This window comes from Anser cygnoides, chromosome 1, assembly GCF_040182565.1.
Source record: "Anser cygnoides isolate HZ-2024a breed goose chromosome 1, Taihu_goose_T2T_genome, whole genome shotgun sequence".
NCBI lineage: Eukaryota > Metazoa > Chordata > Aves > Anseriformes > Anatidae > Anser > Anser cygnoides.
Window position 1 is genome coordinate 179,546,770 of NC_089873.1, and position 25,701 is coordinate 179,572,470.

General features: G+C 47.7%; 1 protein-coding gene across 4 annotated transcripts; it reads left to right on the plus strand.

Moving 5' to 3' along the window:
• The first annotated feature begins 19,915 nt into the window (after positions 1 to 19,915).
• On the plus strand, positions 19,916 to 24,273 carry PCDH8 (protocadherin 8). Of its 4 annotated transcripts, none has more exons than XM_048047722.2 (3): positions 19,916 to 22,407; positions 22,561 to 22,768; positions 23,244 to 24,273. In XM_048047722.2, the coding sequence occupies exons 1-3, from the start codon at positions 19,996 to 19,998 to the stop codon at positions 23,615 to 23,617; spliced, it is 2,994 nt and encodes a 997-aa protein (XP_047903679.2). In that variant the 5' UTR covers positions 19,916 to 19,995; the 3' UTR covers positions 23,618 to 24,273. The 4 variants fall into 4 exon arrangements, with proteins under 4 accessions (XP_047903679.2, XP_047903680.2, XP_047903681.2 ...); XM_048047723.2 differs by having other exon boundaries at positions 19,916 to 22,266; positions 22,558 to 22,768; XM_048047724.2 differs by having other exon boundaries at positions 19,916 to 22,266.
• The last annotated feature ends 1,428 nt before the right edge of the window (positions 24,274 to 25,701 follow it).

Here is a 25,701-nt window from a genome sequence, read left to right on the forward strand (position 1 = left end):
GCCTTGGATCAAGGAAAAGGAAAGGAGTGGATGTTGCAGTTACAGATCAAAGCAGCAGCAAACTTCTAACATTTTTTTAACAGAGAACTTGAACTGCTGTCCAGTAAACTGGTCAAACTGCCTGTGGGAAGAAAATTTTGAGAAATAATTTCTCACCACTTTAATGCTCTAGAATTAGTGTTTCCAAGAAATAAGTGTGCAAAGAGGTGAGATTACTCTTGGTATAGGGTTAAAAAGCAGCAGATAACGTTAGGAAGTAATATTACCTGAATCATTTCTACTGAATGCAAAATAACTAAAATATGTCCGAGGGGTTAGCTGATTACCTAAAAGGGACCTGCTAACACCACATTTGAAAAACAAAGGAGATGCCAACAAATGAGAGGGAAAATATCCTGAAGGTTTAAAAGGAAGGAAATGAAATCCTGAGAGGTGGCAAGAATCCATCTATTTATGGAGTTGATAAGAAAATCTCCAAGGCATGTATACTGCTGAACATAAAAATAAAATTATAAAAAAAAAAAAAAAGATGAAACACGAAAGCAAAAACTAATGAACACACCTGCCTGCCTTGGCTCAAGGGCCTCTTTGAACCAGCTAGAAACCCTTCAGCATTTGGAAATCTGACCAAACCAATGTGAATAGTGAGAAGCATAAAATTCAGCAGGCAATAGGTAAAGGGGTGAATAAGAAGAGGCTGAAAGGCTCTCACAGGGAAGAAATACCTACAAGTCACAGAGGCTGCATATAAACAAGATGCTGGTCTGTGAGAGCACAATGTCCATTGGGTTGTCAGGGATTAAAAGAAGTGGGTGCTGGGCAGAGTCAGAGAGAGCAGGAGCCATTCAGGGGATCTCTGAGTTATCACATGGCTGATTTCCTTCATGGGTGGAACATTTCAGGCAATGGTCTTTTATTATCACTTTTCCATCACGTTTTAAATGGTTTTATGGATTACGTGTCCACCTCCAAATTCTTGGGAAAAGTTTACAAAATCCAGTTATTAGTTATTATTGTTGTTGTTGTTGTTACATGCAAATATTTCCAAGCCACTAAATAATTACCGTCATGTTTCAATGCCGAATATTTCTTTACAATCTGAAAACATAATGGCACCAGGCACACTGAATAGAGAAATGCATTTTTGATTATGTCATGGCAATAATTTCCTTCACTGCTTCATATGAATTGAATATTTAAAATATCATTGTAAAAATAGCAATCCTTTAATAGGCATTATCCTCTCTCATAATGGAAGCACAGGTCACAGAACACCTTCCCTTCCTCGTTACTGACGCTGCTAGAAACTAGGCTAACTTCATTGTCAATGCCGCATTTCTGCAAGGTTTTGCATGTGTCTAAAATGCAGATATTAACCCCTATTTTAAACATTTGTTCACCAGCACACAACCATAAGCCCTCTCTAAGAACTCCAGATAAGGTGTCTGCCCCCAAATAAAAGAGCTTTTCCAGTTTCCTGGTAAGAGAGGAAAAAGGAGTTCTTTATCGAAAGCATATTAGCATATTTTGCCTCATTAATAACTTCACTGCAGCATTAATTTGCTTAATTATTGCACTTTGAATTCAGCATGACAGCTAATTAATTCAAAGACTGAAAAAAAAAATTGAAATTATAACACATATAAACATAACCCTGCTTGGCGAGCATGCTTTTTTTGGAAAATCATTCTTTTTTTATTCTATTCCATGAAACACTGTCTGTGGACACAGTAGGTCTAAAGTTATCTATTTAATGATTTATATTAATACATTTTCCCAGATTTCCCTTTTAGGTTTCTCTCCTGATGAATCTTCTTAGAATAAGTGGGGTTAATGCATCCCAACAGCCTGCTATCAGAACTTCCAGCTCCATTACCCACTATTAAGATCTTATTCTCTTTCCCGGCAAATCTTTCTCTCTATTTTACTGGCAATGGCCAACAGGCACACTAAATCCTTAGCAGGTCATTTGAAAACAGGAGCTCACTTTTCTCAAAACAGCCCTGAAATTACCTTCTCATAGCTAAAAAAAAAAAAAAAACTCCATAAAGTCTTTCGTTTTAACTGAGAAAGAAAATCTTGAGGTATTTTGGTCACCCCTAAAATTCTCACTGTCAGAACTGGGAATGATATTCTAACAAAGCATATTCTTATCTGCTTTCATATCTTCTTTACATCTTAACAAGACAAAACCATCATAAAATAATTAATGCTACAGGGCTACTCTGAGCTGACTCTCCCTCAAGCTGTACTACAAAGGCTGCCCAGTATGGCAGGGGATGCCCACGGTGATGCTCCAGTGATGCTAAAAGAGCTCCATAGCTGCGTCAACAAAAAACTTTAACTGGATGCAGGCACAGCAACAAAACAAATATTTCTGCCCTGCTACTCCAGCTGAAAAAATAGTTACCATCGAGTTAAGAAGCCAGTATAGCTGGTACTGGTCACCACACTGGTACTTACTCACTTCCCACTACAAGCTCTTTGCTGGTTTAGTCTCTTGGTGTCCTCATCCATTTATACTTCAGTGTGTACCAGGCTGGTGAGACAAAGGGCAATGGAGACTTCAGAGGTATTAGCCTCAGCTGTTCACAAATTTATTCTGTTGGGTGGTTTCCATTTACACAACAAGCTTAGATACCCTCAGCTGCACTGTACAAAGAGAGATACCAGGAACAGGGATTGCCAGAATATGGTGCAGATAGCTTTAACATTTTAAAGCTCAGTGTTATTGTTCACATTAATTTGCAAGAGAGTTGTGTTTAATGTCTTTCTGCTTGCACTGGTAATGTTTACACAAGGACCAGAGAAATCTATCAATGTAGTAGTCATTTTCTTTGGGTTCTGGGTATCTAAAATGGGACTTCAGTGAATCTGAAGGACCTAAATCCGAATCTCCTCATTGAACACCTATTTAGCCCTGGAAATACCTAAATTCAGTTGAAAACATTAGAAAACATTTTAAAGGACTAGAGTTCTGCTCGCTGGCAAGCCTAGATCTGCTCTAGTTTGAGAGCTCAGCCTTATATGCAATCAGAATCCAGAAAAAAGTATGTACCAACAACAAGCTTGTCTCAAGCCTTCTCCAAGAAGTATTCTCAGAGCAAAGCTGACACACTTCAAGTCTTCACAAAATGCACCCTGAGACCTCCTAGTTCTAAAACAGACCTGGAAAACAAGATGCTGGAGGGTGCCCTTCTGCTACGTCACAGCCTGAGGAGGCTGTTAGAGAGGTTCACACACCCATCTTTCCTCTTCTGTTCCCTCTTCTGTCCCTTCTCCCTGAACTCATGAACAAGGCATTTTTTTCCTGCACAAGGTCTCTCCCCACCTCATAGCCCAATCACCTGGTAGCTGTGTCTTTTGTGACCTGCAGATTCAAACAGCAGAGCACAGAACAAACCTGAGTTTTTAACTGCTTGAATAAATGCTCTAACCAGGAGGTTACAATGTAAGAGTCTTCCTCCCTTTCCAAATGTTTCTTGCAGCAACAGAATGAGTCTTGTTCCTTTCTTTAAGAAAAATTAAGACTAACCCCTGGAAAAGCCCATCCCAGATGCAGAAAAACCAAGCCCATAGGAGTGTCTGAGAGCTCCAGGTGGACAAGTGAAAGATGAGCCTTGAAGCTCCTGAATTTTAGAACTTCTAGGTCTTGCCTCTGGGTTTGGTGCACTGCAGTGCCACAGGCTGGAAGTTGTGTGGCAGCACCACATTCATTACAAAAATAAAGTATGTTTTTAAACTAACCATGAGGACGAACTATGAGAGCAATCCCTCTGTTATTTATCTGACTTTTAAAATCATTTTAGTGATTTTGTATATCAGACCACTTCCAGAATAAGACATACATTTTTGTGCAGCTAACTCAGTGTCCACATCACCAGCACTGCCAGTGCACCTTGCTGTGGGATATCCTGGTATCCAGGAAAGAGTGGGGTAAATTTGGTACCGTATGGCTGTCTCTGCTAAGAAAACATCAAAAATAGACAATTTTGCCACATGAAATGTTAACTTCCACTTGCTATGTTAATCCACTCTGTGAATGAAGATGTTCAAATCCCTTTAAATGAAAACCACGGCTTTAGGCTGTCTTCAATCTTGAGAAGACTTTACTCACCTAAAGGCAGTTCACTTTTTGGGGGCCTTTCCATTTTGGTTGTTTATAAGGAAAGCTAAAATCCTTGGACACCATTCTGGGCCATGTTGTAGCATCCCCAGCAAATTCTTTAGCAGGGGAGTTGCAGACTGAACATGCAGAACAAGCTTAGATACAACACTGAACTGAATTAGCAAAAGATCTATTTAAGGGAATATGTTAAGCATCTGTTTTATCAAGCATATGTACCCTACCCATCGCTGTGCACCATTAAGATGAACACATTATTCATGCAGAGATCATAAGACACACACAAGCATTGCAGGAGCTAGGAGACTTTGATTTTTTCCTTCTTTACTTTGCCTCATCAAGCCTTCATTCAAGACCACACTGTTGTCTAAAATCACCCCAATAGTAACAAAAACAACAACAACAACAAAAATAGAAGCAATCCCCATGTCAATGATCTGAAGGCCAAAAGGGCATCAAATACAGAGGGAATTTTCATAGTAATTAACAGACATCAGGGAAATGACCTTATTTCAGCCCTCTGCCCCATTCTCTTGATCCCATGCTCCCCAAGCCCTACTTCCCATGCCAAGGAGATAAAGGTGGCTTCAGATGGAAGGGAAGACATGGTGAGGAGCCCCTCTCCAGGCCTTCTCCTGGTCCAAACCATCCCAGCTGCAGTATGTGGAGTCTGAACCAGGTGAAGATGCTGGGTAGGTGAATGTGCTGTAAGGGGAAAAATAACTCTGCTCAAACATCAGGCAGCCTTGCTGCCCACAGCCTCATTTCTGGTCTACAGACCCCCAGAGGCACATGGGCCAGAAGGTTAATCTAAAATAACTAAAATATTCAGTAGCCATTGGCTGCATATCTTCAGGGCTCACAAGGGACAGATCAGCTTCTCATTGCTTTCATTATCTGGATTTCAATGAAAAGAAAGGATAGAGGGTAGAGGCAGATGCTACTCTGCAGACTCCTTGCCCAGATGTTAAACCAGCTGGCCACGAACCCCACACAGAGGCTTCACTGCCAAAGCCAGAGCTGATGGGAGGAGGAGATGGAGACAGAGACATGGCTTCTACCTTTCCCTGCCAAAATGGACTGAACGATCTGTAGGACGGCCCAGATTCCCCACAGCAAACATTGCCTGGGGTTCTACTCTGCAGCACCCTGTGCTCCTGTGTCCCTCGGGGTTTGAAGATCTTTTCCACCTGTGCTCGGCTCTTGCCAGCACCTTCTCTCAGATCAGCAGCTGGCATTTTCTATTGTTCCCCCATGTCCAAGAGTGAGTGAGGATACATCACCCTGTGGCTCTTTACTCTTCTCCTCACCTTCCTTCCTGGGTGCTGTCAGCTTTTTCAAGCCATTTCTCCATTCACTGCAACCAGACCCACGTTGGTTTGGTCCCCAGGTGAAAGACATGCATGGACCGAGAGGGGCAGCCCCATGGCCTGGCGGGAAGATCTCCCATGGGACCACAAGCCATGGGGCCATGGGGCCCATACCTGGCATAACCTCTGCCCTGAACCACTACAGCATCTTGCCCTGCCTGTCTCCATCCCCATCCTGCTCTGCCCTGCACCATCCCCACGTGTCCCACAACTTCTGACTCCCCATGCTGCTGCTCCAAGCTGTGGCAGTAACCCTTCTCCAAATATTTTTCAACCTTATTCTGTGAAATCTTCTACAGCACTCACTTGTATTTTAAGGTACACATCTCATCAGAAATGCACTTAGTCCACCAGGCAGGGCAGGAGAGAGAGCTCAAACGGTCACCTGCTCTGTCTTCTGGCAATCCATCCTATTCCCGGTCACATTCAGTGAATTCAGGAAATTCTCCTTAGGAGAAGACCCTAAATCCCTAAGGGAGAAGTCCCTCGTGTCTCTGAAGGGATGGCATTGCCCTAAGGTCCGCATTGCTGTCTGCACCCTGCTCATACACAACATATTGGCACTCTCAACAGGTAAATAGAAAGCATTGCGAACAAACACTTTTTCCTTCTTGTCTCCAAAAAAAATCAGTCTGTTGACAGAAAATTTGAATTTACATAACCAGCAACAAGCACAAGATAATAGGGAGCAGCCAAAGTTGATAAGCAGAAATGAGGACATTTACCCTGCTCCAGCATGCTTGAAATGCTGTATTCTCTCTTTAAAAACAATGAAAAACCATTCTGGAAGAAGTATTTCAGAATGTTTTATTTCCTCGAGAGAATGGATCTCTTTTCTTAATAAAAAAACTTGCTAATATTAAAATATACTCAACCTGATAGAACAGAATGTCTCCTTTGAAGTTGTTTCAATCTTTTTAAATATCTAAAGGACCTAACCCACACAGGGCTTGCACGTTTTCAGCTTGAAAAAAAAAATCAAAGCCTTCTCCCCTTTTTTCCCCCATGTACAGCTGTTTGCCAATTATGGGAATTACAAAAAAATCAGCGTCTGAAAGAGGTAGGGGTTTTTTTTTGTTTTTTTTTTTTTTTTTTTAAACGTGTAATTATGCACAGAATTTAATCGTTTTGGGAGAGGGACTGCTTGGGGGAAGAAGAGAGCTTTCTTCCAAGAGTTACATGCGCACTTTAATCCCAGATCAAGTGTCAACCACCAGGTGATTTTTATCAGGGACTGCAACACTCCTCAGCTAAACAGCGCACCTCCAGTTTGCTCAAACGACCAACAGATCCTCACCTCCTTTATTAGTCTCTCTGTTTATCTGCCCAGCAATGAGCTCCAGCTCCTGCAGCCAGAGAACAAGCCAAGAACAACCCGATCCAGGGCCGGGAAAGATATTCTTCCAGCATCATCTGGCTCCTTGGCAGGGTCTGTGGGCAGCTGCACTAACAGCCCCCCGGCTGCTGCTGGGGATGTCATGTGGCCACGCTGTGGTGGTACTGGCGGAGCATCCCCGTCCTCCTGGATGAGATTTTCCTTTGATTCACCTTGAATCTGAGAAGCCCATTACATGAACATTCCTCAGATTTGTTAAATAAGGGCTTTTGTTAATGACTGCCCATAAAAGGTAGCCAATGAGCCCTATTTCTGCTGTCATCATTTATAAATCTAGATACTGCTGTTAAGGACTACTCGCTTTGCTGTGAACTTTTCCACAACACGGGAGCAGGATCTCTCCTAGCTGATTTGTAGCACAAGGGCTGGGCTTCTTGATTGATGGATAAACAAAAAAAAAAAAAAAAAAAAAAAAAGGTATTGAGCAAAGGACTGGATGACTGCCTCAGTACTGCTCTGTATATTAGTCAGCTCTGTACATTAGTCAGTCCATAATTTCCAAAACATGTTTCTTTTTTTTTTCCTTAAAATACACACACACACACACAATTAAATAGTCTGTGAGTAAAATATTATCATTGATTTAAGGATGCAATCATACATGGGTATTACCTTGTACTTTTGCCTTCTTTTTTTCTTTCTTTCTTCCTCCTTTCCTTCTTGTCACAGGTAAGACCAGTAAAATCTGTGTATATTCACTACAAGTGTAATCTATAAAAATCCTGCCTTGAAGTATTACTCATATCACCCTGTTGCACAGTCAAATTTCATAGGAAACAAAGCAACATAAATTATATCAGCATTACATCGCGGGCATAAATTATCTGAACAAAACAAAATCTGACTTTGCTTCTTACTAGCTTGGCTACTGTTTCCATTTTAGATGCTGCAGGTCATCCTGAAATATAACTTTGTCCCTTCAGTTGTTTTTTACATTTACATTGGTTTAATAATTCCTGACATAAGAAACATTAAAATACAAGAATTTTCTACCTAAGGAGCTACCAGTTTGTCAGCTTCAGTGGGAGATGTGACACAGCTGAACAACTGAATCAGAAAAGAGAATATTTCTATGTACTGTGACTGATGTGGTTGTATACAGGCACTTATTTTTCTGCTCAAAGTTTTAACCCCCAAAATTTTTTCTTTCTTATTGTATTTGTCTAAACCCAACAGCAAGTTCTTCAGGGCAGCAACCTGTCCCCTCACATGTTTGTAAAGAACCATGTGCACCTATGGCACTCTGTAATAAGTAATTTCCTATCTGCTTATGATTAAAGAGGGCTTTCAGATGAAATGTTGTGAAAGGAAATGGACAAGCTAGGAGGGCAGCTTGCATTACCAGCATCATTACGTTGGACATAGTGCTTTGACACAGTACGTCAGCCAGCATGCTATGCACAGTCTGAGTCTGCCTATAAACGTTTTTGAGGACCATCTTACAAATATTCCTTACGTCCTGACACCATGCCCCTAAATAACGCCTTGTGCAGCATAGCAGATCCCTCCATTAAATGATCTGTACTGCAATATGCCCTTGCTTGTGAGAGTATCTGTTTCTTTTTTCAGGGTTATTCTCCATGAGCAAGCTAGACACACTGTGGGGAGACTGGAACCGCACGAGTTCACAGACTCAACAGAAGGTGGAAAGAGAATGGGATAAGCCACAGAAGGGGGAGCAGAGAGGAGGCAAGGATGTTATATTAATAGGATCGCCTGATGACTCGCTTGAGGCACGCACACATCCAGACAGGTCTGCTCCCTACTTAACAGCAATCAATTTGTGGAGGTGATATAGCAAACATGAGAGTCCAGCTGAATGATGGATAAAACTCCCCACATGCTTAGGATTAGCATATTTATGACAGCAAAAAGGCATGTAATATCCTTCTGGAAGTGGTCCCCAGCTCATGCTTTGCCTGCACCCCAGGAGATCCTACTGATCTACTGATCCTACTGGATCCTACTGATGGTCATCCAATCCTTGCTCTTCCAGCAACTCAGCAACTCAGCCTACACGTGCCCTTGCTGCCACCCAGAAAGCAAAGTGCCTTTCCCTCAGCCCTTCCAGGTCCCTCAGCTTCCTACAGAGGGACCTATTTCAGCTGTAAGACAAGGAGATGTCTGGCCTGAGAACATACAGAGAAGCCATGGCACAGTGGTATATACCTAGATCTTCAAACTCACAAGACACATGTTAACCAAACTGTGCCTGAGTATCATTTTTGGTTGTCTAAAATGAGTTCTTCACGGTTTCAGCTCAAGGTGAAAGCTGAACTGGGTCTTTGGCTTTTGATCACTTTAGAAGCCTGTTTTCCTTCTCCAAAAGCTGCAGTCCCCCTTTAATATAGAAGACTTCAGTGTAGTTTATTCTCAAACACCACTTTACTGAGGCAGCCTGGCGAAGAGGTTTCTTCCTCATCAGGCAAAGAGCTGAGAAGTTTATGGCTGTGGGGAAAAGGAAGCCAAGAAGGTCACAGAGCACTTGGAGGACAACGAATGAAGCCGTCACCATCTGGGCAGCCCAAGTTTGTTGCTTAACAAGCAATCACAGCTCTAAACCCTCGTCACACCACAGGCAACATGGATGTTTACAGGGCATGCAGGAGAGGTTCTTTCCTCCACAGACGTATATATTTCGATAGCTATGACACCCAAGAGAACTTCCTTGGAAGCACGATGTTAAGACTGTAAAGTCAAGCACTTAACTGGGAAATATGGGGCCTAAGGTGGTCTTTGCAGCCCCAGTCATGCTGTGGTATGATCCTTGTTTCCACAGTGAAGTGTTACTTCTCCACTGGACTCCTGTGATGCTCTGTAGGCCTGAGAGCCTTCATCTCCTTTAGTATTTTTTCTGTTTCCTTGCCTCACACTACTGTTTCCCAATACCACTCAAGTCCTGCTTGGGATAAAAGTAATAATTTTTCCACAGCCTGTTCTTTGGCCTTTTCCACTCTTAAATTAGCGTGATTCACAGATGTTAATTATCTTATTTCCATAATGAACCTGTGAAAAAAGAGTGTATCATTAGCTCCATATTACAGCTGGTGAGCTGAGGCACACAGAGATTCAGATTAATATCCACTGATTTTGCACACTTAAGCTGAAATACTCCAGGTCTGCTTTCTCCTCCTCACTCTTTTTCTTCTGACATCACCAGCTCAGTGACACTCTATGCATGTCCCCTGAGACTTTAAGGTACAATATGCTGGAAAAACAGAACTTCACCACCAGCTCTCCAGCAGTCATCCCCAGGTGGCAGGCTTTAGATCCATCACACCATGGACTAAGACTTGTTAGAGGAGACACAGAGCCAAGACCAGCATCAGGTTATTACGTCCAGCCTTTCTTGAAGCCAGTAGGAGACATTTTGCTATTGGGTTTTGACATCTTTTTCCCCATAGCAGAGGAATTCATGCTTTTTCACAAATATCTGGAATAGCAATCCAAGTTTCTGGCAGACCAAGGAGAAAGGCACTGTGACAGAAACAGTCTTCCGACTTCTCTTTCCCCAGACTCTAATCCCTGCTTCATTCATACCCAGAAGCTTCTTTGTCCACCTGGCTGAGGCCACAGAAAGATGATGACTGCTTTCAGGCCTCTGGATCTGCCCAGCCTGTGCTCAAAACAAAAGCCAGTCCCAGCTAAGCTCACAACGCACTCACTACAGGTAAAATCTGGGGGTATTTATCTGCTAAATCTCTGTTTAACATCTACAGGATGTAATGTTGGTTGAATGTTTGGTTGAATGTTCACAAAAATGAAACTCACGTGCTTTAGCGGGGAATCTTCTTGCAAAATTTCAAGTCCTCAAACCAAACCATGAAAATTGTATGGTTTAAAAGAAAAAAAAAAAAAAAAAAAAAAAGAAAAAGAAAAATAGGAGAGCTTGGATATTTATCCCACAGGCAAAACAACCATTTAAAGAGCCTAGGATAAACTTATCCTGGCCTCCTTTCCAGAGATAACCGAACAGCTTCAGCTGAAACTTTCTCTCAAAAAGAACCAGCAGCCTGAAGCAGATATCCAGCACAGAAAATTTCAGCTTAAACAGTTAATACTTGGTGAAGTATAAGCTCCTGGATACAGTCTTCCATACAAGATGAGTGTGGTTATTACAGGACTCCCTATAGGACATGCAGAGCCTGGAGTGCCTTTCCCAGCACTCCCAGTACTGCTGCCCATTGCCAGACTGGCTCTACTGGGAGCAGGCTCACGTTGCAACCACACATCCAGCCCAATATTAATTTCTCACCTGCTTTTTAGTGAAATACAGAATAGTAAACACAATACTGGAGAGCCACTAGTCCAACACCTTGAATACAAGCTACCTCTCTCCTGTGCATACTTGCAGCCACTGCCTTATGCCTCGTCCTTTAGCCCCTGTGGGTCTGCCACGAATTTTTTAACTGGTTCATGACTTTATCCTGGAGCTAAGTGCACAATCTCCAGTCATTAGTGAGCATCATGTCTTCATGTTTTCTTATGTATCTTGGAAAACTGTGTTTATATCTTCCTCTTTGCAATGCCAGGTGTGTCTTAAACAAGCCTCCCTTACTCTTTTTGATGGACTGCAGACAGCTTGCTCATTAGTCTAGTATCTAATTGCTTATCAGTCACACTCTCGAGCTCCTTATTACTTCACTAACACAGCTACAGTAATTAGATTTCACATTTCTTTAGACTTTCATGGCATTGTTTAGCCTACTGAGGAGGCACTCGTATATGATACACACATATTATAAATTACCTCCTGTAATTATCATATTCATTATAATATATAACACATACATACACACACATCTCAAACCTCTGCAGTTATAAGTGTTCAGCATGCTCCGCCAGCGTCTCTGAATGTTTATTTGTCGATTTTAACCTGTGCGAGGCTTCACCCGTCTGTGACCCTTAGCTCACAAACCGTGCCCGATCGCATCATTTTCTGCCTCTCACACACCACCACCACTTGCCTCCACCGCAAAACAAACATCTCAGATCTGCTTGCTGCAGGGATGAAAATCCTTTTAGGCAGAAAAGTGAATTTGATGTTCAGTACAGCAGCAAGCAGAAGAGTCGCTTGAGCAGTCAGCCCTTATTTTTTGGGATAACATGGGTTTTATGCCTATTTTGTCTAATTTGATGCATTTCTTTAACACCTATCCTCTAAGTCTTGAGCTTTTTTTTTTAGGGAGATCATTCCCCACTTTTATTACTGCACTTAAAAAGCAACGACAATTCACTTAACATTTCAAAACAGAATTCTGTGGGTATTTGGAACAGATGACTCTTTTTCCTGGGGATCACGTGTGAAATGTGTGCTGGTTTCTGTATTTCTATTCAGTTCCAGAGGCAAAAAGCTGCATGCAAGGGTGGCATGCAAAATTGGCCACCTCTTTTTCAAGCAAATGAAATAAGTGATTGCACCAGACAGTTAAACCTAGCAAGACAAACAGGTAATTCCCACCAAATTGGAAGAGGGCCATAACACCACAGGCTCCATCTACAGAAGTAAACTAAGCAGAGCCAGGGGACAGAGCATTTTATTCGGTGTTATAGATGTAGCCATAGAGACTGCATGTGGTTTCCAGATTGTGTCATCACCCTGCTGTGGCGCACACTTACAGTTGCAGGTGGAACTGGTGACATCTGGGGACTGACAAGCTATCTCCTAAAGGTGGGTGAGCACACCTGGGCTATGGCACAGATGCGTTCCTCAGCCATGAGAAACATCTCCTCTGTCCCAGGTCATCCCTGGGCTGCCACCAGCTCCTGGTCCAGGTCACGCCACCCAGATTCAGCATTGTGCTTTCTCAGCTGGACGTATTCAGCAAAGTGTACGTGGAGATGGAACAAATGCCACACATGAAAGAAGAGCAGTGAGTACGGGAACATTTTGTAGCTCTGGAGGTCAAAGTCCTGCTAAGGTCAAAGAAGAGATATTAGGAAAAAAAAAAAAAAAAAAAGTTTTCTCTTGGCCTCTACACCAAACTCATGAAGTAGAGCTACATGTGGTTACAGAAACCCTTAAAGCAGAAGTCCTGTGCAAAACACTCAAGAGTACTGCAATGATTTAGGAATCCAAACTTCTGAGAAGTTGCCTTCTCATGCACCCTGTATGAATATTAATTCTTTCCAAATTTCTTATAAGAGGATGTGCTTGCTCTTTGACCAAAACAACCTCTTTGCTGTCGTGTGCCACTTCCCCACCTTGCTCTGCCTTATAGCAGGCTGCATTTTGGGCAGCAAGATGCTGGTAGTTCTCAAAGCTAAAAACCATCCCAATGAGAATGCCAGTGCATCAAAGGTGGAGACAGCGAGATGGGTCTCAGACCTATCTGCAGATATAGACTGAAATCATTACTGCTCCCCTGTCTTAACTGCCAGGCAGAGAATACTCCTTATCATGCAGAAATAAAGCCTCGGGCTTGGCAGCAGGGAAGAGGATCCATGCGTGAGGAGGTCAGCAAACCAAGCCAGCCTACGGGCTCCAGCATCTCCCAAGGGGATTGGGGGGCTCCTGCCAGCACCTAGGAGGGTCAGATGGCAGAAAATCACAGCTCCCTCATCTCCCTCAGCTTGGAGCGGGCAAACATTGCCCTTCGCCCCGTGGTCCTACGTCGGCACTCAGTGTTGGACAGCATGAAGCACCAAGAAGGCTGCGTGGCGTGTTAACCCCGCAGGCAGGATGCTCAAGCCCCCCAAAAGCGTCCGGCAGAGTGAAGATGCTTGGTGTGAATAGAGCCCGTTCCCTGGCAGGCGGCCAAACACAGCAGCCGCCGGCGCCCGGGCTCGTCCCCCCGCGCTCGCGGGCTCTTGAAGAGAAGTGACACGCGGCACGTTCTTGCTCACAGCCTGCTGCCGCTCAGGAGGCTGGGAGAAGGAGAGACTTAGTCCTTCACAGCTGGGGGCTCTGACTTTGCAAGCCGATTGAGATGGAGGACGGGGGGGGGGGGGAGAGGGGGGAGGAGAGGCGAGATGGAGGCAGAGATTTTCCTACAGCTTTCAGCACAAAGGCTGATCTCCTGCCTCCCCCTTGTATTTTTCCCCCCTCTCAGAAACAACCAGAAGTTCAGGGTACAAATGGGCAAAGCTGTGAAAAACCAGCCCAAAAATCAGAAGCTATGGCACTGCACCCAAGCTCATTAACCCTGCTGTGACAAGGGGCTAATTAGCTCAAACATGGCACCATGCTACTGTGACTTCTCCATCTCCAAGACCCCAAAGAAGAACACTTCACAGAGCCTCCCCCTGCCACATCTATCAGCAAAGGGGCCAAGGAATCAAGTGTGGGGGAATTTGAGAAATGTTAGGAAGGAGGCAGAGGGATGAGGCCGTGCTTATTTGGTGCGGTATGGGGCAAGTGCAGCTGTCTGGCCAGTGGCAGAGGAAGGACATCCAGCAAGAGATCTTGCTCATAAAACAGCAAGCGAACTACTTTTCTGAGAAGTCAATGGAGTCCATCCCAACAGCCACACGTAACTATTCACAGAGGGCTGTACATCTTCATGGTAGCTGAAAGGTGGATTTCTTCCTCCCATTCATCATTCGTAAGAGTCTAAAATCCCAAACAGTCCTTCAAGGAGGAGAGCATGAATGAGGCCCAGGAGGAAACAAGGAGCTGCTGGAGGAAAGCCAAGTATACCAGCCTGGACACCTTCAAAGTGGTATGAAAGGCATCCCAGCCAGGTGTATGGGAGCAGCCATGGAGAGGGAGCTCCCATTCACAACATCCAGGGAGAGAAACTTTCTGGTTCCCCTATGTAATGTCCTACTGCTCTGACCCCTAAAATAAAGAGCAGCAAGGTAAAATAGACAGAAAGGACCTGTGTAATAAAGGTTGTTCCTCCTAAGGACACCTCTGATCTAGTAACAGGCCTGGTGCTGGGCGAGTAGCAGGATTTGGGCTGTCATCGCCTGGCATACCCACAGGTTGCAGTGTGCTGTCATTACAACTGCTCTGCGTGGTACCCAAGTGCTCTGCGGACATGAGGGGCTGAGTCTGCGAGAGCCTGAAGGCCTCATCTGTGCTAAAAGATGTCAAATCCCCATTGGACTCGACGACAGCTGAGTACCTAAATGCCCCAGACCTTGGTGGAGCTGGGCTTCATTAACTTGCTCCAGATCACAGAGCTGAGAACTGAGCCTGGGCACCCGTCTTGTGATTTAACAGCTGCGAAGCCTCATCTATCTCTTCCCGTGCAGAAAAAGTAGAGAGAGTGGGAAAAGAGGGGGCAGAAGAGAGGAGGGACCAAAGTACCAGCAGGTGCTTGACTCCTTTGCACCACGAGGTTAAGGATATGGGGGACCACAGCCTGGGTGCTGGGGTAGGAGGGAAAAACTCAGGCCTAGCTACCTCAAGGATTTTCCCAGTCCCCCGTCTTAACCTTAAAGGCAAGACAGACCAGGAAATACCCCAAAAATCCCCCAGAGGACCCTGGCTGCAGACCTCGAGGAATGCACTGCTCCAAGGATACCTCCAGGCAGCACGCATGAGGCCCATGCTGTGTAGGGAATGCGAAGAACTGGTCTTTTGTTTCCCTCCCCTTTGTTTTAACCTCTCGAATCAAAGACCCCAGCTGCTACTCTGAGAGAGGCTAGAAATTAATCCAATTAAAAAATAAATTCCTTGTGGAATCAGAACTGCTTGCCGGGTGGGGGGTACGGGCACGCGATTTCTTTATTCTGGAAAACAAACTCTTATTTTATAGCTCACGTTTCACAGAAGGGAGACAGAGGCAGGGAAGCATTTGAAGCAAATATAACAAGCAGATGATCGGGGTGATTTATAACCCCGGTACCCAACTGCGGCTCACGGGAAGGATGGCAGCTCTCTCTTCTATAGCCTACAAGGCCAGAGACAATGCCGCGTGCTCCCCTCAAATACAAACAACCACAGAGCAACAAAACCCTTTGCCGCTTCGTTCCACTCCTTTGTTTTCCAGAGTTTTGGTGAGCCTGGGCTTGTGGAGCTTGACAGGTTAACCCACACTTCCTTGGTTGTGGCAGAAGTGATTAAACAGGGGGGGATTGTTTAGGCTGGGAAGCAGAAGGAGCTCCTTTGTTTTTGTAGATCACTCAAAGGCAGCCGAGCCATGGTGCTGGAGAAGAAAAAGGCAGGGGCTGAGAGAAAAGGGAGATGGGTTTCCAAGGAGGGACTTTGCGCCACCAGCTCTGCAGGCTCAGAGATGAGGGGTGGGGGGAAACACTGTGTCCCAGCTTTGGGGTTGGGGAGAAGTTGGACGGAACCTCACCCAAATACCAGACTCACCCATATTCCCTTCCAGGCTCAGCAAAGCCTGGACAAAGTCAAGGCATCCGTGGCATGCCCTTGTAGCATCCCACCCCACCACTCCGAGGGCATGCAGTCATTGTGCAGCTTGTGCTGAGGGGGATTGGGGCCAAGGAGAGAGGGGGTTTTCATACCCAGAGCCTGGTGCACCAAAGATCTCATGGGAAAGCACATGTAACACAGCCACCTCTATATAAAGCCTGGCTTGCTTCCATGGTCCCATGCATTAAGTTGCTCCCTCAAGGTGTATGTCATGCTGAGGTACATGGTGGGCTCTATGGGAGTCCTGCCTTCCCTCACAGACCCCAGATTTAACATCTTCTAGCTTATTGCCGTCATCAGAGATTGCTAGAGAGGAAATCCAGGCACCTGCTGCACTGGGAACACGTGCAGACTCACCGTGCTGTAGGTGCTGGTGGAAAGGGACTGAGCCCTAAGTGCCCATCTTCAGGTGGAGGTGTGGAGGGAAGAAGAGGAGGAGCTCTTGACTTTTTGTCACCCTCTATAAGGCCATGACTGTTTGGAGAGAGGAGCAGAGCACCCACAAACTTTACTGGATCAGAATTGAGGGGAAAGCAAAATTAAAACTAGAAAAAGGAACCTACAGTGATTTGTTGGCCATCGCTCCAACTTGGTTGCTGTTGGCATCGGGCTGGTGGGCTGGGAGTGCTTTCAGTCCTCGGGAGCAACGCATTACCCTGAGATTCAGGCTCACAGGGATGGGTGGGGAGTCTTTTGCTTTTTCCTTGGCCTGACACCCACCTCTCAGAGCAGCTTTGCTTTCTGCGTCAAAGAGGTACGGGAAGGAGCTTGGCAGTGGAGATCAGAACTCCGGACACCACAAAATGCCTCCTTCTTAGCAGGCTCCAAGTCTCCGCAACAACACTAAGTGCAAGAGGTCTGGTGAATTATTAAAACAACCTCTCAACAGCTCCGGATAAACCTCCAGTGCCTCCGATTCAAAAGAAGGCTGTGGTGTGAGAATCCCCATTAGTAACAATACACACAGTTTGCAAGAACATATGTCCCTGCATGGAGCAATCAACCAATCTGGGCTGTTTAACCATAATATTTCAAAGAAGCGCTTTTAACGCAGCTGATCCGTATGTTTATTTTTTGAGCTGTAAAACAGGATTCTTCAATAGCCTTCCTGAACATTTCTGTAATGGACTTTATCCAAACTATTGGGGAGCAGGCTTTGCTCCAGCAGAGTGACTGATATGTACTTTTTTTTTTTTTTTTTAAACTCAGAGTCACGATTGTGGAAAAATAATAACCCAAGCAGACAGAAAGTACATTTTGCCCTCAGAAAAAAGGCAGGAGGAGCAAGACCCCACTGGGACCCTTTTAAGAAAGGGTTTGGATCGAGAGAGTCTGTGAGATGGGGAATGAGTAGATGGGAAGGGGAAAGGCTTTCTAAGCCCGTCCTGATGCAGATATTTGAGTACACATGGAAGATACATTTCTTCGCACTCTTTTCTCCTGCAAAATGCGTGGGAGGTGAATGCGAGTCCTGTTGTATTGATTGATTGATTTTATATAAAGAATACGAGCTCCTCTTGGAATAGCCATGCCTTTACGGGGACGGGGGGCGGAGGGGTGGGGTGAAGGGGGGGATAGGGGGCACGGTCTGGTCTCCTTCCCTGCTCGATCTAATCCTAATTAAAAATAAATTACATGCTGTATGGAACTTGAAATGGTAAAGATAATCCTGTTACACACGAGGGGCCGCCCCGCTGCCCGCTGCCCGCTCCCGGCCAGCGGCCCCGTTCCCAGGCGCGCAGCCCCCGGCCCAACACGACCCGGTCCAATACATCCCGGTCCAATACATCCCGGTCCAACACAACCCCGTCCCACGCATCCCGTTCCAACATGACCCGGTCCAACACGACCCGGTCCAACACTCCCCGGCACCGCATCTCCCCTCCCTCCCGCGGAGCTCCTAGGGGCAGGAGAAAAGAGCTCGGCGGAGCCTTTTGGTATGGAAAGAAGGCGTTTGGGGAGCTTTTGTCGGCGGCGGTGCGTGTCCCCCCACCCCTGCTCCCCCCTCGTCCCCGCAGCGAGCGCTGCTGCGCTCCTTAAATCCCATTTCCATAAGCCGGCGCTGCGGGCCCGCCGCGCTCGCGTGCCGCCCCGCGCAACCCCCGCGCAACCCCCGCGCAGCGCAACGCCGCGGCCAGAGGGGACCCCGGGGAGCCCCCTGGGGGGGGGAGAGAGCCGGGAGGGGGCAAGGAACGGGGGCTGGAGACCCCCATCCGTCCCCCGGCCCCGCTGGTCCGTCCCGGCCGAGGAAGAGGAGAGGATGGAGGGGAGGAGGAGGAAGAGGAGGAGGAGGAGGAGGATGGAGGAAGGACACGCGGCTTTCGGGGACCCCGGTGCAGCGGCGGGCAGATGGCTTCGTTCCCCCGGTCCGTGCCAGGTTTCAGCCTCATGCTGTTATTTTGTTCTGCTGGAACGAGGCTGGTGTTGCTTCCCAGAGAGGCCCTATTAGGACAAAAAAGAAAATCCCGTGAATAGGCGTAACAGGGCACCAGGAGGGATAGGTCTTAAATGTATTTTAATATGAGCTGGGCATTGTGTGTAATTCAGCGCTCATCATCGTTTAGTCAAAGAGTTATGGCAGTGATTGGGAATGAATAGGGGGACATAATGGATACATGTGGCGTTTGCTCATTATATTCAACTTAGTCCAACTCCTCTGTGGAAACTGTTCAACTTTCTCTCCCTTTAGCCTGTCATAGTGAAATAATACAGACATTGGTTCCTCAAATGGGATAGCCTGCCATGCTATTATATTTCTGCAGCTAACGAGGGCTTCATAAGCCTTTGATACAGCCTGATCTTTGAAACCTTTCCAAATCTCCTCAAGCTTATGCTAAATCCTATTTGGAACTTTTTTTCTGTCTTTCTTTCTTTCTTTCTTTCTTTCTTTCTTTCTTTTTTTTTTTTTTCCCTTTCGCCTGCTAGTGCCCCAGGCTTAAGAAACGCGGGCGGTGACATGCATACTAAAGCATGCGGGGACATCTCCTGAAAGGCGACTTACAGCGTGGATCACAGGCTCTCACGCGAGGAACACACCACCGCGGGCGCGGATGAGAAAACGACCGAAACCCCCCCGGCCGCGCCCCGCTGAGCCGCCCGGCGCCCGCCCGCACCCTCCCGCGGACCGGCACGGCACGGCACGGCACGGGATGGGATGGGATGGCACGGGATGCCACGGCACGGGATGCCATGGCACGGGATGGGATGGCATGTCACGGCACGGCATGGGATGTCACGGCACGGGATGAGATGTCACGGCACGGGATGTCACGGCACGGCACGGCACAGCCCACGGCAGCACCTGTCCGCCGCCGGGAGCCTCCGGAGAGAAAGGAAGGAAAAGGAGGGGGAGGAAAGAAAGAAAGGGGGGAAAGAGAGAGAGAAAAGAAAAAAAAAAAAGCAGAAAAAAAGAAATTAAAAAGCAGAAAAAGAAATAAAAAATAGGGGGGGAAAAAGAGAAAATACATAGAAAATAAAAAGCGGAAAAAAAATGGGAGGGGGGGAAAAAAGAAAAAAAAAATGCCGAAATCAGCCCCCCGCCCCGGAGAGTTAGCGCGAACAAAGGCGGGCGCCCCGCGCAGCCCGCCGCCCCGGCCGCCGCAGCCGCCCCGCGGAGGGGGTGTCCGGGCGGCGCCCCCCGCGCCGCTCCCATTGGCTCCTCCGGGCCGCCATTTGCATAGCGCCGTCTATTAAAGGCGGCGCCGGGGCGCGGAGGGGCGCAGACGGCGGTGGTGGGTGAGCGGATCTGCGTCCATCTCTGCGCCCCGCAGGTGCCATGGGCCCGCTGCGGCTGCTGGCCGCCAGCTGCTTGCTGGCCATGTCCCGCTGCAAGACGGTGAGGTACCGCACCGACGAAGAAGGGGCTCCGGGCACGGTGATCGGCACGCTGGCCGATGAGATGCCGGTGAAGGCTCCCGGGGAGATGAGCTTCCGACTGATGCGGCAGTTCAGCAACAGCTCGCTGGTGCGGGTGCGGGAGGAGGACGGGCAGCTGAGCATCGGCGAAGCGGGGCTGGACCGGGAGCGGCTGTGCGGACAGGCCCCGCAGTGCGTGCTGGCCTTCGATGTGGTGAGCTGCTGGCGGGAGCGCTACCGCCTGGTGCACGTGGAGCTGGAGGTGCGCGACATCAATGACAATGCGCCCCGCTTCCCCCGGGCGCAGATGACACTGGAAGTGTCAGAGAGCGCCGCACCTGGCACGCGCCTCCCACTGGAGGTGGCAGTGGACGAGGATGTGGGCTCCAATTCCATCCAGAGCTTCCAGGTCTCCCTCAACAGCCACTTCGGCGTGGAGGCACAGACGAGGGCGGACGGGGCACGCTGTGCTGACCTGGTGCTGCTCCAGGAGCTGGACCGTGAGCGCCAGCCCTCCTACACCCTGGAGCTGGTGGCCAAGGATGGCGGCAGCCCAGCACGCTCGGGCACAGCCACCGTGCATGTCCGTGTGCTTGACGCCAATGACAACAGCCCCACCTTCGCCCGGGGCTCGGTCACGGTAGAGCTGCCCGAGGATGCACCACCTGGCTCCCTGCTGCTCGACCTGGATGCCGATGACCCTGATGAGGGCCCCAATGGGGAGGTGGTCTACGCTTTTGGCAGCCAGGTGCCCCCTGAGGCACGGCGGCTCTTCCGCCTCGACCCACGCTCTGGCCGCCTGACACTGGAGGCCGCTGTGGACTATGAGCGCACCCGCACCTACGAGCTGGATGTGCGTGCCCAGGACCGTGGTGCCAGCCCCCGTGCTGCCACCTGCACTGTCATTGTGCGCCTCGCCGATGTCAATGACAACGCGCCACGTATCAGCATCAGTGCCCTCCGTGGTGCCGGCAGCGCCGCTGGCGTGGCCTACGTCAGCGAGGCAGCAGCCAGCGAGAGCTTCGTGGCCCTGGTCAGTGCCTCCGACCGTGACTCGGGCGCCAATGGGCAGGTGCGCTGCAGCCTCCGTGGCCATGACCACTTTGCCCTGCAGCGTGCCTATGAGGACAGCTACATGATTGTCACCACGGCAGCACTGGACCGTGAGCGCATCCCTGAGTATAACCTCACCGTGGTGGCTGAGGACCTGGGCTCACCGCCCTTCAAGACCGTCCGCCAGTACACAGTGCGGGTGAGCGATGAGAATGACAACGCACCACTCTTTGCCAAGCCCCTCTACGAGGTGGCTGTGCCAGAGAACAACCCCCCAGGTGCCTACATCACCACTGTGGTGGCCCGAGACCCTGATCTCGGCCACAATGGTAAGGTCACCTACCGACTACTGGAGACCCAAGTCATGGGGGCCCCCATCTCCACCTATGTCTCAGTGGATCCCGCCACTGGGGCCATCTACGCCCTTAGGACGTTCAACTATGAGATACTCAAGCAGTTGGACCTGAGGATCCAGGCCACTGATGGAGGCTCCCCGCAGCTCTCCAGCAGCACTCTTGTCAAGGTGAGGATGGTGGACCAGAACGACAACCCTCCCGTCATCATCCACCCAGTGCTCACCAATGGGTCAGTGGAAATCGGCGTGTCCAGCAAGACCTCCCGTGACTCCCTGGTGGCCCAGATCAAAGCTCGAGATGCGGATGATGGGGCCAATGCTGAGCTCACCTTTGCCTTCCTGGAAGAGCCCCAGCAGGACCTTTTCACCATCAACCCGAGCACTGGGGACATTGTGCTGAGGGGAGACCTCTCTGAAGAGCTGGGACAGCTGTTCAAGGTCATCCTCACTGTGACAGACAATGGCAGACCCCCTCTGGCCACGACTGCCACGGTCAACTTCCTGGTGACTGCCACTGCTCCTTCCAGTATTCAGGAGGTAGCCAAGCCCAGCTCCTGGGAAGGAAAAGCTTTGCAGTGGGACATCCCTCTGATCGTGATCATCGTCCTGGCAGGCAGCTGCACCCTCCTCCTGGTGGCTATCATCACCATCGCCACCACCTGCAACAGGCGCAAGAAGGGGAACGAGATCAAAAACAACACCTCCTTGAAGGAGCAGATAGACATCTCCCACCTGGAGAAGGGCCGGCAGGAGGACAGCAGCCCGAGGGGAAATATGTTTGAGGTACGAACCTTTCCCAGCAAAACCTCTTTCACCAGCCCCGACCCTTCTCCGGCAGCCGAAGAGATCTCTGCTGCCGAGAGCAGCAGTGACAGCGCTGGCCTCTACGAGGGTCAGAAGAGGCTCAGAGGACCCAGCGGGGAGGTAAGATCCTACCGTGTCCTGGGAAGGGGAGGGTAGAAGGAGGGGTTTGTGGATGGAGAGGGGGAGGATGTAAATCTCAGAGATACAGTTCTGATGTCAATTTACCCTATACTTCTTCCCTCTCCTTTGACCCCCGCCACCCCATCCCAGCAGGGTTTTGCTGCTGCTCCAAGCTTTGGCAAAGAGCCCGCTCCCCCCGTGGCCATCTGGAAGGGGCACTCCTTCAACACCATCTCCGGCCGAGAGGCAGAGAAGTTTAGCGGCAAAGACAGTGGCAAAGGCGACAGCGATTTCAATGACAGTGACTCGGACATCAGCGGAGATGCCCTGAAGAAGGACCTCATCACGCACATGCAGAATGGTAAGGAGTCAGCCCCCGCTCCCATCTGTCCGGACAGACGGACAGGGAGGTGCATGGAGGGACCTGTCAGGGTGCTGCAAATAGCTGGGGCTGGTGGGGAAGGGAACCTGATACTTCCCTCCAGAGCTGTCTGACTCAAACTGCCTGCCTCTTCCCAGCAGGCTGCTAAATGCTGGTTTCTCTCCTCACCGAGCATCTAGCGCAAATTAGCAGAGCTGGAAGTGCTTTAGAACTGTGTTCTTTTCTTTTTTCCCTTCCCAAAAATTTTCCCTGAAAGTTAAACTGTGAAGCGCCTGTAGCAAAATGACGTAGCCCTACCTTCCCCAGTGTGCCTTTTCATTGTGCCGTAGAGCATCGCTTCCCAACTCCCGCCGTCAGCACAGCGCGTTGAGTCATCCCGTGATTGATAACTCTGAGGATTACGGATGGCACGGGTTTGTTCCTGCAGTAACCACAGGTTTCTTGCTCCCTCTAGGTCTGTGGGCTTGTACGGCTGAGTGCAAGATCCTGGGTCACTCGGACCGCTGCTGGAGCCCGTCCTGCGGCCGAGCCAACCCCCACCCCTCTCCCCACCCGTCGGCACCCCTCTCCACCTTCTGCAAAAGCACGTCCTTGCCCAGGGACCCCCTCCGCAGGGACAACTTTTACCAGGCCCAGCTGCCAAAGACAGTGGGGCTCCAGAGTGTCTACGAGAAGGTGCTGCATAGGGACTTTGACCGGACGATCACGCTGCTCTCCCCACCGCGTCCCGCACGGCTCCCTGACCTCCAGGAGATCGGGGTGCCCCTCTACCCAGCCTCCTCGACTAGGTACCTGGGTCCCCAGACTGACACAACTGAGAAAGTGTAGCCCTACCCGTCCCCCAGCCCCATACACATGTCCCTACACGCACACAACTCGGTTGCTCCTCGGAGCCTTTAAGTTATTGACCAGATCCAGTGTTGTACATGTAAATATGCAAGATGTGCCTTAAAACATGAAGTTGTTGGGAAAGATTTCCAATCACATCGGTACTGTTTGGTATTTGCAAACAAAAAAAAAAAATGAATTGTTTGTAGTTAATGTAATTTTTATGAAATGTGCAGTATTTAATTTTTTTTTTCTTTTGATGTTTTCTACATTATTTTTTTTTAATTTTGGTTTGCCCATGGCCTGCCATTTTTGTAGTGTTTTTAACCTGTACAGTGTGTAATGTAATGTTTGTACATAATGAAAAATTGGTTATATTTTTATATAATAAAAGCTTAAAAATGGGAATTCTTGCCAAAGGAACTGTCTGAAAGACACAATAATTAATAGTATCCTGAATATGTAGAAACTTGTAAGGGAAATTCTTCTTTCACAGTATAATAACCTAAGCAACCCAATATACCGAGAAGTTTGACTTGCCAAATGTGACTTGTATTTCTTGAGTCTGTGGTCAGTTTAAATGTTATTTAATTGACTTTGGTTCCTGTAATCTGTGTCACTGATAAACACTAATAAAGGTTTTGTGATGTGTTGGAGGGATCTGTCCATGGATTTTTTTGTGCTTCAGACCTTATACGTCTTTGCAGCTCAACAAAACTGTTTTCTGCAGAAAAATGTAGGGGGGGGAGGAATGTGAGGGATGCTTCCTCTGGTCTCACCTGTTCCTCATCTCCAGCACCACTTCACTGGAGATGTAGCTCTAGAGTTTGTAAAGGTGGGGTGCAGAGAAAGGAAAGCTACATGCTAGAGCTGGCCTTTGCTTTTTGCTGCCTGGGTTGAGCTCTTCCAGCCTGATCCTCTGCTGGTGGTAATCAGTGTAACTTGAATGAAACTACGTCAGTCAGCTGAAGCGTTCATGATGCGAAAAACCTCTTTGCATCAGAAACCACTTGAGCGCCTTGCTTTTTCATATGGCTAAGACTGCTTTGGGTAAAGCTGCACAGGTACTGTGCTTAGAGGTCTACACATGGTTAAAGCGGCTGTACCAAAAGAGAGTAACTTATGTTTGAGTAACAGACACCTGTCTATATACCAAGAGAAAAAGTTTTATATTTGTGCTTACAATAGAAAAAATAGATGTTGATTACGTTGAGATTCTCTGATATATATTTTGCCTCTTTCCAGTAATGACAAAGGTCTGAACAAAAATAGTAATAATACCTAGTTTAGAAATTCCCTCCCCTCAAAACTTTCAAGCAAAAAGCAGACATCAAATCCTTCTGCAGAAATCATGAGTGGAATAGCATTTAATGAAGCAAACTGAAGCATGTGTTCAAAACTGCTTATACCAGTGATAATACTTATTTTAGAGTTTTAATATTAACATAGACATTTCTGAAAGGAAGAATTGCTCCTCACTTTGAGTATATAACTTCACAGTTTGTATATGTCAATAATCTAGAAAATTGTACGTGACAAAGCTTTGTTTTTTATCATTAATTTTTCAATTAGATGCCCAATTAGCATGGTGCATATATATATAGAAGATGACTCACAAAGAAAATATAAAGCCTTCTTAGACATAAACAAGGCCTTATTAGACTTTGTAAGCAGAAAGCAATATCCTACCTGCGTGTCACTTAACAGAGAGAAATTTCCTTTCTCCCCTGACTTCAGCTTTCTCAAGCATGGCAAGGGTGCCAGAGCCTGACCAAGTTTTCATGCACACTCTCTGAGTTTTAGCAGGGACTTCATAAAAGACTCTGCATGAAGAGTTGTGGTGGGCAGAGAGCATCAGAGGCTCTGTTGTCGTGCACATATCTGAAGGGGACTGATATCAAGCTGCTGCAAGACGAGACTGGGAAGCAATGCCTGTGATAGAGTTTTTACGATCAGGAGACTGGACAAGACTGGTGATTTATCGAAATGTGGTAGTAAAAACCAGGATGCATCTAATTAACTAAGAGAGTCGTCTTGGTTAAATTTAGAGCTGAAGTTGGGGCTGAAGGGTTGGTGCTGAGAAG

Bases quoted from the DNA above. Each gene is read 5' to 3' on its own strand.
- PCDH8 (XM_013179717.3), top strand. From the start codon at position 19,996: ATGGGCCCGCTGCGGCTGCTGGCCGCCAGCTGCTTGCTGGCCATGTCC. The intron at 22,408-22,557 runs GTAAGATCCTAC...ACCCCATCCCAG, and splicing joins TCAGAGGACCCAGCGGGGAG to CAGGGTTTTGCTGCTGCTCC. The intron at 22,769-23,243 runs GTAAGGAGTCAG...TGCTCCCTCTAG, and splicing joins CATCACGCACATGCAGAATG to GTCTGTGGGCTTGTACGGCT.